The sequence below is a fragment of the Fundulus heteroclitus genome, unplaced genomic scaffold, assembly GCF_011125445.2.
Source record: "Fundulus heteroclitus isolate FHET01 unplaced genomic scaffold, MU-UCD_Fhet_4.1 scaffold_61, whole genome shotgun sequence".
In the NCBI taxonomy this organism is placed as follows: domain Eukaryota; kingdom Metazoa; phylum Chordata; class Actinopteri; order Cyprinodontiformes; family Fundulidae; genus Fundulus; species Fundulus heteroclitus.
In genome coordinates this window covers 759,437-774,084 of record NW_023397044.1, presented here as the reverse complement: position 1 = coordinate 774,084, position 14,648 = coordinate 759,437, and the positions used below count along the sequence as shown (strand labels likewise).

General features: G+C 37.8%; 1 protein-coding gene across 1 annotated transcript; it reads right to left on the bottom strand.

Moving 5' to 3' along the window:
* Nucleotides 1-8,787: 8,787 nt before the first annotated feature.
* On the bottom strand, nt 8,788-11,528 carry LOC118561331. Its single transcript, XM_036133366.1, has 4 exons — nt 11,395-11,528; nt 11,216-11,304; nt 9,684-10,970; nt 8,788-8,905 (listed from the first exon to the last, which is right to left on the bottom strand). The coding sequence occupies exon 3, from the start codon at nt 10,582-10,584 to the stop codon at nt 9,697-9,699; it is 888 nt and encodes a 295-aa protein (XP_035989259.1). The 5' UTR covers nt 10,585-10,970; nt 11,216-11,304; nt 11,395-11,528; the 3' UTR covers nt 8,788-8,905; nt 9,684-9,696.
* Nucleotides 11,529-14,648: the final 3,120 nt, after the last annotated feature.

Below are 14,648 nucleotides of genomic sequence, written 5' to 3'. Positions count from 1 at the left end.
TCTGTTAAAATGTTAAACTTTTAATACTTATAAACTGTATTTGTAAAGCTCTTTTCAGTTCTGCCTCACATAGGTTAAAAACATAACTAAACTGAGAGAAAAAGGTTATATAGATGAATTAAAGTAATTTATGAGGAATGGCTGAAAAACGGTTGTGGAGTTTAATGAAGAAACTGCATTAAATATGAAAACTTAACACAAGCTATCATCATGAAAAAGCTAAATGTTTTAACAGGGTCTGCTGTAAATGTCACAATTGAAAAGACATAATAAGATGCTAATAAAAAATGATGTCTAATGATGTGTTAGTTGATTATGTCAACTTTCCATGAAGTTGAACTTATCTGCTGCAGATATCAGGGGCTTCTCATTTTACCTCACTGTTGATTAATATAGCACTTTACATACTAAAACACAGTTTTCTTCTTTAACAGAATTCTTTGTGAATTTTTACAACATTTTTTGAGTAAAACGTTTAACCCTGGCTGAACACAAGTTGGGTCTTATTATCGATATGTCCATAAATTCTAAAACAAGACGATGATAAAACTGGTGCAGTTTCAAAAGCTTTTACAGTTGTCTTTGTCTAGTCTTTGAAACCCAGTTTGTAAAGTTTAGTACGCCTTGTTTTTCAAACCTAAAGTTTTAGTGCTCTGTTAAACTAAAAGGCACAAATTACTAAAATGCCCCATTTCTTAATTCTATAGCGTAGTCTTTGCTGTTCCAATATGTTATATGTGTGCATAACCTGCAGAAAGAATTATTGTCCTCTTTATAAATAAAACGTTCTGCTTTGGATATTAGTGTTACTGCAGCATGCAGCAGCATGCAGCAGCATGCAGCTTTGAGTAAGCTCAGACAAGCTTTCTGCCCTTCCTCTATGAATGTTGTTGCGTTTCACAGGCAAAATCTAAAAAGTTTTACCATATTCCATTTTACACGTCTAATTCTGCGACTCATAGACATTTTCCACATTGTGGTGTGGGCTTGGATCAACTCGCCGTTCATTCTGGTAATGCAAATCTTCAAATAATTGGAACGTGTTTAAGATATTTTTAGTTTGTAAATGTTTTGTTTGCTCTTTGACATGATATGTTTTTACTGCACATGATGCACAAATATTTCCAGACAAGTAAAATGTACAGAAAAAAATTACAACTCACTGTCCTCGACATATGTTATTTAGTTTAAAATGTGACAAACCCTGGCTCAATGACAAAATGCTCTCAGGAGGAGGAAGGGGTGCAACACACAGCATACACACAGCATACACACAGCGACGTTGGCTTTTCGATCATTAAAATTTGTCTTCAAAACAGCATTCAATGACATCTTTTCAACATTGGCTAGAACTGGATGATTGGTTGATCCACCATCAATCGTCGACCTTAACCAAAAGTTAATCTTTTTGACCCTAATTCCACATTGAATTGACATCTTTTGCTATCAGGGAAGATATAATTTACAGGAGACTGGTTTTGGTAAAACAAAAAACATATTTACAAACACAATAACAAAACAAACACTTAAAGGATTTAAATCATATTAAATAAGACAAAATATAACCTAAAAACAAGAACAAGTTTCATGGCAAGATTTATTTTATATTTCTGAATATAAGCTTAAATTCTCCCAGAGGAATCAACATGGATATTTTCATATCCTGTTGTAGAGTGCTCCACGTTGATAGGACAGAGTGAGAAAATCCTTCTTTTCCAAGTCCTGTTTTTACTAATGGACCACTGAAAGTGATAAAGTCCTGGGAACTAAGTCTTTTGCTGGACTAAATGACATATAACGGGATAAATAACACAGGATCAGACAGCTTTAAAGATGAAAATGTACCAATGCATGAGTTTATGGGTTGATGATGATGGCCGGTTGAAATTTAAAGGAATATAAAGTACAGTGAGGTGTGAGAGATGTTGGTATGAACCGTAATTCTCCATGATAGACAGCATCTAATGCAGAGAGGTGGCAGGTGCATTATAAGAAACATCACAGTAATCTAGGTCACTGAGACAAGATGCTACCTTGCACTAAAGTAAATTATATTATTTAGTTAATGACAGGGGAAACCCTGAGCAATGAGAGCCTTAACAGCTTGGTATAATTTCTTTAGGTTATTTACGCATTTCACAATAATCGTGTTTTACTTTCGTTAAGGTAGCAGCCAGCAGATTTTTTAATTGATGGAAATGTAACCCATCAACTTTAGAATCATTTCTTCTTTGTGACTTCCCGGAGCTGATTTCTCCTTTCCAGGAGACCTGCTAATTCAGTGTTGAACCAGGAAATGACTCAACCCTTAACTCTCAGCTGATGAAACAGAGCACATTTGTCAATACAATAGTTAAAAATATCAAACAAATAGTCCCAGGAAAAATGTATGTCATCAAACAGATAAATGAACTTCCAATTGTAATGAAACATACCATGAAGAAAAGCCTGTTCTCTAAAATGCTTCATAGTTCTTTTTTTACACAAGAACAAGCTCAAAATGGAGGATTTTAGTGTTTCAAACTGCACCAACTAGACAATGATCACTTAGATCATTTACCAAAATTGCATTGAGGTTGAAAAGATGGAAATTAGGTTTAGTAGCACCGTCAATAATTTGAGAAACATTAAAAGCAAGACGGTGTGTCTCAAAACCCTCTAACAGGGAAACAGTAAACCAGTCTCTCTTCTTCAACATTTTAATCAGACAAACATTAGGAAAATTAGAAGAAACTGTCAACAATGGCTGAAGGAGTTCTGTAACAAGCAACAACAGCTAAAAGCTATCCACCGCACAAGTCAATCTTCAAAGCTGAAAGTTCAAACTGCTTAGGAAGAGATTTAGAAACGAGAATCTAGACTGTAAGACAGGATCTAACAAATAAAGCTACACCACCTCCTTTTCTTGGGTGGTCTGAAGAATAAGTTATGTTTGCTTTAACGCCATTATTTCCTTTACTGAACAACTGCATGACCATCTGGATATAAAAATTTTAATGTTTTATATACAGTCTACTAGTACCTCCAATTATCCTGTGGGGCAGAGCAGAGGAGGCAGCTTCGCCTTCTGGTGAGAAATCGCTAATTGATCCTTTAAGGAACTCATAATGCTGCAGCAAACCAAGAAATCTTTGGATAATTTCATGCTCCAAACTTTGTGGGACCAATTTAGGGATGACACCTTCCTGTTTCAAAAGGACGGCACACCAGTGCACAAAGTAAACCCAGAGCAGGTTTTGGTGGGACGAATTGTACTGGCCTACATGGTCGGTTCTGACCTCTGGAGGGCACAGATTAAATGGAGCAGAGAATGTGAGCCAGGACTTCTCACTAGAGTCAGACCTCATACATGATCTTTTAGTCCATTGTAATTAATTCACATAGGCAGACTCTAAATGTTATAGAGACCCTCACCATGTTGTGACAGTAGTGTTGTAAACACAACAAGACAATAGTCTCCAGAAAGAATTTAAAACCATTTCTGCGTCCCTCCATATTCTAGGTGCCATCTTTGGCCCTCACCACTGTTTTCCTTCAATTTTTTTGTTTAAATGAAAAAGGGAGCTTCAGGAGAAAGTCTAATTCTACTGAATTTCAAAAATGTTATACGTTTACATTCATAAGTTTTTCCTGGTAAGAAAAATCAACAAAAACTGAACTGATACAAAATTGTCTTTAAAGTTTCAAATTGCATAATGATGCATAATGACGATAAATTCTTTGGTGTTTTTTTTTGATGTGTGAATAGTGCAGTCCCAGTCCGTCTGTTCATTTATTCAGTAAAAGTATTCATGCTCCAGGCTATACTATCACAACCTTGTCTACTTCTGAAAGTGTGAAGCATGTTTAGTGTTCTTGGTTTTTCCAAGTAACTAAATTATTCTACTTCAGTTGGGGTTAAAGAAGCATCTGATGTTGTTATCTAAACTTAATTGAGTAGCCGCAGACCTAATTGAATTTTACCCTATAAACGCTGGTACATACATTGTTGTACTCTGTGAAGTCTCAGGGTTCAGAGTTACCAGAAGTACATTCTTAGCAGCCTAAACAGTAGAAACTTCTTCAGATATTGTTGGTTTAAGTATACTGGAGTTGGCTGTCGCACTTTTTATATTTAACAGACTTTTAAAGTCAGTCCTGTGAAAAATATTTGCCCCGATAACCCCCCTTTCTTTTCTTTTTTTTCCACACTTAACTGTCTGTCGTTAAACAAAGTTGAATATTAGACAATGATAACCAGAGTAAATACAAAATGCTGTTTTTAAATGATGATTTCATGTATTGAGGGATATATAAAGATACAGCATAGACTACAGCTCATAACTGTCAAGTTTCTTTTATTTAACTTTAAACCTTTGTGATGTGCTTGTTGGTCTTAGTTAACGTAGGACAAACTCAAATGTGTGACAGTCTGCCTTTTTGAGATGATGATTTCACTTATTTAAAAAAAGCTATACATAACAGCTTGAGCCTATGTGAAAAAGAAATGGCCTTCTGAACCTGACAAAGGGTTGTTCCTCCGTTGCCTGCCATTAAGCGTTTGTGATAACGGGCAATGAGTCTTTTACATCATTTTTGAATAATTATGGCCGGCTTTTCTCGGCAGAATTGTTTAATTCAGCCACATTGGCAGGTTTTCGAGCATGAATGTTCTATTTAATGTGATGCAATAGCATTGCAAAGGGATTTAAGACTTTGCTACAGTGGACAACCGCTTGCATTGTGTCATTGACTTTGCAGCATGTAGCAGCAGTGGAGAGGAAAACTCCCCTTTAACAGGAAGAAAAACCTCCAGCAGAAGCAGGCTCAGTGTAAACAGCCATCTGCCTCGACTGACTGGGAGTTAGAGAAGACAGCAGAGACACAAAAAGAACGCAGACAAACGTTCTGTGCCAGAGAGGGTAGTGGCAGACCAGCTCCATAGGTGGCTGTGCCCAGGTAAAAAAAACAACATTGTGGTTTAGCAGTCATTCGTTAACCTAGCAAACTGTGCGTATTTGTAGTGCATGTATTTGTAGTTATACTGCATAAAAGGGAAAAATCCAGTCAGCAGTAAGATTAAAACAACAAATTATGCTCTGGTAAAGCTTAAAAATGCTTTCGTAAAAGCAACGGAGTTCAGCTTTCAAAAAACAAAGACGGATGACTAATATATGATTACTTCTGTCAGGGATGTTTTTCCACCTTCCCTTGTCCCACCTTGCTCATTATTTTATAGGCATTGACAACCTTTAATTAAAATATTTTCACCGTACTAAAACCAAACTTGTTTCTGTTATAAACTCATCTTTGGATGAACTTTTTCTGAACTATAGTTTATTGAAAGAGAGATGATTGGTGGATGAGGAAATCAGAATGAGACGAGAAATGTAGATGAGATGCAAGGTTGCTGTAGTACATGGGCAGCAGGAGATCCAGGCAATGAAGCAGCGAGCAAAACTTGAGGTACGGATGAAGGCAGGAAAATCCAGCGGCTGAAGCAGGGAACAAACCAGCAGTGTTGTATTTCTACTTCGTTACTGTACTTAAGTATATTTTGGAGTACTTTATACTTTTCTCGAGTATAACATTTTTTGAAAACTTTTACCTCACTATATTTCTGAACTTAATTGCATACTTTTACTCCAATACATGTTCAATGTTTGGTTTAGTTACTCGTTACAAAAAGAGAGACTCGCCAGTGATTCCCGTTCGGAATCACAGGCAGACTCGCAAGTGTTTTGACCCCACCTGCTGATTGACTGCCACAAAGTCGGGACTTGCCTGGGCTTGTTCATCACCACCAACAGGATAAGAAGCTGGTTCAGTGGTAGGGCAGGTTAAATTAACCTTGTGGTATAGGTAAAGCATCTAATAGCAGAGAGTTTTCCTAACTCAATGATAACCTGCAGGTGTATCTATTAGCAGGTTTACCACTTCCTGTAGGTTGGCTGGACCTGGTTTATCAATTAACCGTGTTCTTAGTATACACCCCCTGGTCTAAATTTTACCTGCACTTGGTTGTGTACAATTTTAAAGTATATAGCACTGACCTTACTTGAAGAAGGAAAACTGAAAGCTTACAAAAAGGTTGTGTTTTCTGTCTAATTTCTCCTGCACTTGGCTGTTTATATTATTTCAAGTGAATTTGACTTTTAAAGTTTATTAAAATGTCATTCAAACTGCATTTGCTTTGTTTTACTTCTTACTTTTTATTACATTAAATACATCTATTTTTACAGTAATTTTCATACGTAAGACATTTCAGATACTTTAACTCAAGTAACATTTCAGTCAGTGACTTATTTTGGAGAGGTACCTTTTACTTCTGACTAATTAGTGCCCAACAGGTGTGACAGATTGCTGAGGGAGTGGAGGGTGAGCTTCTTCTTCTTTTACTGGTGTCTTGCAATCAAATAATGCATTATCACCGCCTACTTGATCTTTAGTTACTTTTCCTTAAATCGTTAGTTTTAGTCCAGTTTGTTGTAGATAAGATGACATGATCTTAAGCACCATCTTTCCGTATTTATTTGAGAAGATATTTGTAATGTTCAGTTGTTTGATTCCTTCTTGTTCCATTCCTTAGATCCATTCTTTGATTTGAGTATTTAATACACTCAAACAGCACATGTTCCACAGTTTCTGGAATGCTGAAACTATGGATGCTTCCCAATAATATGCTGCATAAACCGACAAATAATCAGTTTTAAACACCTTAACTTTTAATTTAGGAATGTCAAAAGCACAGCTTGTGTTTCCATTGTCTGTTTTTTTTTTACTTATCCGTGAATACATGTACATAATACCCATATCTCTTCTGTATCAAAGTGTTCACATAAGCTTGTATACTTAACACGTTATTGCTTGAACTAATCTTTTTTTAACAAAGAAAGATCAAAGATAGCAAAGATAGCCGGCATTAAGGTAGTTAGACTAACGGCTCAATTATTGATTCCTAACTCCTCAATTATCTGAATAATTCCCTTACTAAATACCTCCTTTTTAATTTTACTATTTTCCCAACTTTCAATTAGTATACTTTTTGTTAGATGTGTTTCTTTTTGACAGTTGAGACCAATAATTTGCCCTCAAGTGTTTCCTTCTAAGACTTAATGGCATTTCTCCAACCTCGATTTTACTAACCCTAACCCTTATGTCCAACCTTTTTAATGATGAACCGAATCAAAAACAATACCACCGTAATCTAGAACTGATCTAACTAATGCAATATATACATTTTTCAACGCCATACAATCAGCTCCCCATACACCTCCTGTTAAACACCTCATAATATTCAATACTTTCTTAGTATTGAATAGTTTCCACGTAAGCAAACTATCAAACCCCAAGAATTTAAAACCTTTTACGCTTTCTTTCTTTTTTCTTTAAATTTGACTTTCTTTCTTGTGAAAAACATTGAGGTTTCTCAACAGATAACTTAAATCCCTTATTTCAAAGACCAATCTTCCACTACAATCAATAGCATCCTGAACTTTCTTTACAACATATTCCTTCCTCTTTTCAAAATTGCCCCGTGATCTGCAACAAGTGATTTTCCTATGTCAGGTTTATCATAATAGAAAATAGTACTGGACTAACTCCCCTGAGGGTTGCCGTTTTCAACTAAAAATGAATCAGAAATATACCCGCACAAACCTGGAGGGTAAACTGAGTGAGAGGAGGAACTGAAAAAAAAAAAACAGGAAAAAAGCCGGACTAAAAACTAAACCATGACAGTTTCTACCAAGTTTTATTTTAGAAAAGAAATATACCGTTGCAAAAGTTCTTCAACATGTTTATACTTAGAAGTATTTGCTATATTAAAATATCTCATGAACTACTAACCAAATTATCATATTTGCATAAAAAGTAGTCGGTATTAGAAAAAAAGATATGTAGTGTTTTCAGACATCAAGTAATGAAAGGAAAATAAGCCTATATTAAATTTTAATTAACTAATGTTTTGCAACAGGAAGACTTTTGAAATCAACATTAGAAACACATTTGTTTAGGATTGCCTTCAACTGTTCTAGTTAACTGAATCACCACTTTTTTTGTTCTATTTTCTATCTACATTTTATTCCTACTTGCTTTTATTCTGTTTTATTTTTGCTATATTTTAATCATGTAAAGCACTTTGCATTGTCTTTGTACTGAATTGTGCTATATAAATAAATTTGCCTTGCCTTGCCATGTGTTGTGATAATAATAATACCTGCGGATGTTATCTTAGTTGTCCACACAGCCTCCACGGGATTACCTAGTAGGCAACGGGCCAAGGTAGGAGTGCCTAAACTATTTCCAGGGGCCATTTAAAAAATAATTTCTCTTCAACTTCAATTCAAGAATGGTACAAATTTAGCTTGAAACTCAAAACTAGAGGTAGATGGACGCAGATTACTTACAACTGTTTTCTTGTTCACCAGCCCGTGAGTAATTTCCACTTGACCATTTTGACCGGTGGGGCGAAAAATCTAAGGGTGGTAACTCAGAAAGACAGGGTACAGCCTGCAAGTTTGCTGCTTAACATATAACAAATACACGGTGCTCCTAGCCATTTGGAGTTTCAAAACACTGTTAGAAACAAGAATGACGAGTGGTGCCATTTTACTTCCCATGCCATGGCTGTAACAGATTTTTTTTTTCTAGTTGAAAGAAAAGTGTAGAAAGAATGTGGTTGGGTTTTATATATTTTTTATTATTAATATGCATTTATTATATCACAAACTCAATGTAAACAACAATCATTTCATATATCACAAGCTAATTTCAGAAAATACTACTTTAATATATCACAAACTCAATGTAAAAAACACTACTTTAATATATCACAAACTCATTGTAAATAGTCATTTAATATATCACAAGCTAATTGTAGAAAAGACTCATATAATATATATTAAAGAAAGATATGAGAAAACATGTGTTACAAGTCCCAAATATGGGACTGTAATAACAAATTTAAATATCCTGAAAGACAGGTGAAATGAAAGGAGATTTAGACACAGCAGCTTTCCATGTTTTCTCCCAAATTGGATCTGAGTTATTTATTCAGAATAAACCACAAAACACCTGTGCATCAACTGTCTCGCTCAAGCTCCAGTGTGGTGCACAACACACAAAGCACACAATACACAAATATACAATAGTAAATAGCAATGCATACATAACAATTCATACAAAACCACTTCTAACAAGCAGAGTGTCGGAGCTCAACATGCTATGTTACCTGAAAATGAACCAAGAGACGGCAGTTAACCGACTGCAGTACCGTTATTCCAGTTAAACCGTTATTTCAGTTAAACCGTTATTCTACTGGCTAACGGTTTACAGTAGCCTACCTCAGCTAACTGCCTCGATCAACGGCAAACTTTCTATTTATACTCTTATTGTTAGATTATAAACAACACTACAATCAGTTATCAAACAGACATGTAAAGATGGACAGTTTACCCATTACTGACCTGAAAGACAGGTGAAATGAAAGGAGATTTAGACACAGCAGCTTTCCATGTTTTCTCCCAAATTGGATCTGAGAGCGAGCGGAGGTCCGTTCCCATAGCAACCGGAACGCAACTGCTTGTGCCATTCCTTAAAGCGACAGTGTAAATATATATATATATATATGTACATAGAGATCATATTCATTTACTAATAAACATATGACCAATGTGGTCACCTGTTTTGGGTGCGCCACACATGCATGCTTTGGTTTCAAGATCCCTGCCAGTACTGCGTGATGGCTTCAAGTTGATCTTTTAATTCATAGTTTTCTTCAACCATCTCATCATACCCGTCAAGGATTGTATGAAATAACTCCTTGGCCATCGTCAATTCGTACAGATAGGCCTGCACGACGGCATTGACTGTGTGGTTGTCTTGGTGGATGTTGTGAGCGACTAAAAACCGTTGAACGGCATCGATGAAGCGTGCGTTACAAAGCACTCGCATTACACGATAGTAATTGCTTTCAAAGAACCCATCCTCAAGCTGCTCCAAACATTCATGCTCTCTCTGACTAGGGCGGTCATAAATGCAGCCGTAACATTTATCACGCGTGTACTTTTCGATGGCGGCGCTTAAAAGATGGTGCACCACTGTTTTCACCGCTTTGATGAACCCGAAGCGCTTCCATCCATTGTATTCATCGGCGCCGGTGTCAGTCTCTCCTTGGCTGGATGGAAGCAGCGTATCCTCGGGTTGAGAAGGGTCTGGGGAGGCTGGATCTCCTTGGCCCGAGGGAAGTTGTGAGTCCTGGGATACCTCAGGGGTGGGTGGAAGATTCAGCGCTTGTAAATCTTCCTCCTGGGTCTCTGACAGAGACGGCATGGCGGGAAGCCTGGCTGGAAGTCCGGAAATCTTATTGGAAAAAAATAAGAACTCGGGCCGTAGTCTCACACCTCCGGGGGGTCTGGACCAGTAGACAGTATGCCTCTGCAGCGATGTGAGGAGACTCTCGCTGTCGCTGTCGAGTTTGGAAGAGGATTCAGGGGTTGGCGAGGGGAAAGGAGGGTGGTACGGTCCCGGAAAGAATTTGTCGCTGTCCGGGGAGCCATGCTGCGGTGATGTTGGAGTAGTTCTTTCAACCGCGTAGTTGTTCATGGTTTCAGATGCTAAAAGTCTGGTCAGTGAAGTTGCATGGATGTTCCGATCGGTCTGCCCGGTTGTTTTTTTTATACTGAGAAGGGGTGTGGTTAACGTTGAAGGGGGGCGGTATCGGGTGTTGTGAGGAGGGCGGGTCTAAAAAGCTACCACTTTCTTGATCACCCAAAACATCTCTCCAGTTGCAACAGTTGCAGAACAGCGTTGACATCCGGTCTGCTATCATCTTGTCACGCCATGCGTCAAGCAGAAAAATAACCGGAGTTGTTTTATCTTGAGCCTGTCTTGGAGTTGCGCGGAAGAAACCATCGACCGGTAAGCCCCGCCTTTGATTGCCATGTTGGTGAGAAGATCCTATTTATTGAATCTGTGTCAGTTTCGAATTCCTAGAGTGGGGGAGGGGACCGGAAATGGGGGAGGGGTATGGATTCCGGAAGTGGGGGAGGGGACCGGAAATGGGGGAGGGGTATGGATGAGAAATAGGATATTTGTGCAAAATTGAATGAAGAACAAGAAACAGCAGTAAGCACCAAAAAGTTCAATCATTTTTCATTTTTACAATGCTTAATTTTATACTGAGCCTTGTTGGTAACAAAAAAGTTATAATAAAGGGGAGATAAACATTTCACACATAAATGTCTTTGTCACAGTGTGCTGAAGAGGGACACTTTTCCTTATTGCACATCTCTTTGTAGCCTTCTGTCTGGGTTAGACCGCTTACTGTTTTTTGGGGGCAAAAACAGAAGTATAAAATCATTGTTTTTTTTAAAAAAAAAGCATTACTCCAATAAACACTAGTAAATATTTTACCATCAATTGGGTTGTAGAGGAGGCAGTATTCATGGGAAGGGTTCCATTCTTGGATTTTGTGGTAGAAATGCCCTTTTAAAACACACAGAATGCACATTTAAAAAAAAAAAAAAAAAAAAAAATTGTAAAACGTTTCAATGTAGAAAAGCAGACCAACCCTAATTTTGCAAAAACGTTTTTGCTGCCGTCGGGCTAAAGAAAAAGATGATTTCTGTAACTTTTCCCCGACTGAGGGAGGTGTGCTTCACTTCAAGTTCTTCTGAGGAACCAAACAAGGAACCCCACAGAAAGAACACGCAAACCACTTATTTTTCATAAGCTATCCATTACAAGGAATATATTGCTAGCTCAGTGTTTCCTCACCTTATAGAACGTTCCCATTTAAAAACCCTAAAAGAATAAAAAGAAAATGGTTAAAACAACATATTAGTATCTTTAAATACTTTAGATACTTTATCTTTATGAAAGTAAATCCTACCGTAGTTCAACGGTGTTAAAAGTACATTTTCTTGCTCCACACCTGTGAGGTCTGAAAAATAATTAAACATATATTGTTACACCGCCGAAAAGCGTAAGGGGGGATTCCCCAAGGAAGATTACTACGGTATCACATGATCATTTGCGTCATAGAGAGGATTCCCCCACCGTATATTCAACATATAACTTAAAAATCGTTAGAATATATTCATTAGAACTTACCAAAGAAGCGTATCCCATGTTGTAGGTTGGGGCTTGCGTTCTGACCCGCGGCATGGATGTGAGCGTTAGTGAGGACCGAAGCAGAAGACGCTTGTGACATATTTCGTAGGAGTCACCGTGCATGCATTCAGTTAGGTGGGAAGAGGGCCTTATATATACATTATTGATAATACAGGCATTGTGTTTGTCCGTGTGATGGGGATTTTTAGGATACGTAAAGGCGTGAAATACAACATCCTGTCGATTTTTTTTTGTGTCAGGGTGTCCGCTATTTATAAATACTAAGCATGACAGCGCGAGGGTTGTAGAGAAAGACACAGTTTTTGTGTTGAGGGGTCAGATGATTGAGAGAAAGCAAGATCTCTCCTCCCCCCCCCCCCCCCCCCCCCCCCCCCTTGTGTCTCCTCCCGCGCGGCGCTTCGAACAGGTTGAGTATTATTTTAACTGCTTACTGACCGAGTAAACTTATGACCCTCAAACTGACAGTGACCTGTAGAGTGTATGGACTTATTATGTTCTAAGCTGCAACTGGTAAGCGGTCAGTAACTGAGGTTAAACGCTTGCTGTTTACAGGGAGAGCTGAGGGGTTGCATCGCAGGATTCTGGGCTGAGCGAGAACCCTGAGCTTTTTATTTACAGATTCCGGATGGGGAAGCTTATGCGTCTAAACGCTTTATATAGTTTTATTTTTAATCTTTATTTTGAAACTTTAAGTATTCAGAGTCTGACTGCTTTTACGGCTGAAACAAAGAGTGATTTCCTCCCACCTTAAAGATTGGGTGCGCGTAACGGAATTAAATAATTCAAAATAATCATAATAATACTAATAAAAAGATTGGGTATGTATACCGGAGTTAAATAATTATAAATAACTTTAAATGATTACAATAATACTACTAAATAAGGTTGGGTATGCGTAACAGAATTAAATAATTACAATAATATCAATGATAGTAGTAATAATATTATTAATGATATGAATATAAATGAAAATAATAATAATACAATTAATAAAAGAATAATTAATTTAATAATGATTAATGATAGGGTGTCACATGAGGGGTCACGTGGTGGGGTCATATGGAGGTCACGGTAGGGGTCAATGATAGGGTGTCACATGAGGGTCACGAGCAGGGTCACGTGACGATCATGTGAGTAGGGTCACCTAAAAGGTCAATTAAAAAATAAGCTCCGCCCCTTTTTAATCGGAGGTGTCTACTATACTCTCTAGTGGGGCCAAGTTGTTCACAAAGTTAGACCTTCGAAATGCCTACCACCTGGTTCGTATTAAGGAGGGGGGTGAATGGAAGACGGCTTTTAACACTCCTACAGGTCATTATGAGTACCTGGTTATGCCATGTGGGCTCACAAATGCCCCAGCCGTGGTACTCAGTGACATGATTGGGAGGTTTGTCTTTGTTTATCTCGACGACATCCTGATCTATAGGATGTCAACACGTCCGCTCAGTCCCGCTTCGCCTACTACAGAATCAATTATATGTGAAAGCAGAGAAATGCGAGTTTCACGTTACAACCACTACCTTCTTGGGGTTTATCCTGTCCCCTGGCCAGATGGCCATGGATCCAGCCAAGGTACGGTCAGTCACAGAGTGGCCCATACCAACCGACCGGAAACAACTACAGAGATTTTTGGGGTTCGCCAATTTTTACCGACACGCACATTCAAAATAAAGCCTGTTACCAACCACTGACCTGTGCTGTGTCAAATCTTGGGTCCTATGTTATTGTTCATTACATCCTCCCACAGTCCAAAAACATGCTGGAGATAGGCACCAGCAACCCCGCAATCAGGGATAAAGCGGATCAGAAAATGGATGGATGGAAATATATATATATATATATATATATATATATATATATATATATATATATATATATATATATATATATATATATATATATACATTAGTCACTTTGACCTAAGTTGCTCTCAATGTTGCCGTTAAACCCAAGGTTTTCAGTGGATACTGTCACTTTAGTTTTACAGTATAACACCTCCAGATGTTGCTCAACAACTTTGATCCATATCTGAAGTGGAATTTCAAAATAAAAGCCACTCAAAATCTCTATTTAAAGTTACTTTGACTTAAATTGCTGTCAATTGCTGTTGCTACTAAACCTTATGTTTTCAGTGGATACTGTCAGGATGACAGGAGAACACCTCCAAATGCTGTTCAACAAATTTACCTGCCGGTATACACCATTAATCTGGTTTATACTGCCATTTGTGGGATGTACACAAAAATAGACACTTTCCCGGATCAGGGTGAGGGAACCACCTAAAGCCTTGTTTTCCGTGAAAGAAGGATGTCCAAGAAACAGCAACGATAACTATGCTTCTGTATTTTATTTTCAATATGGGAAGCCATATCATACAGGGTGACATAAGTTGTATGAACACAGCACTTGTTGGACTGCAACATACCAGCATTACATAGCTTTTTTGTTTATGTCACTAGTCGGCTAGCACAACAGGTACAACTGAGAAAAGGTTGTAGCTGAGGTTGTCCGTGCACATCACGGACAACCTCAGC

Coding starts and splice junctions, on each gene's coding strand:
- LOC118561331 (XM_036133366.1), bottom strand. CDS start 10,584: ATGAACAACTACGCGGTTGAAAGAACTACTCCAACATCACCGCAGCAT.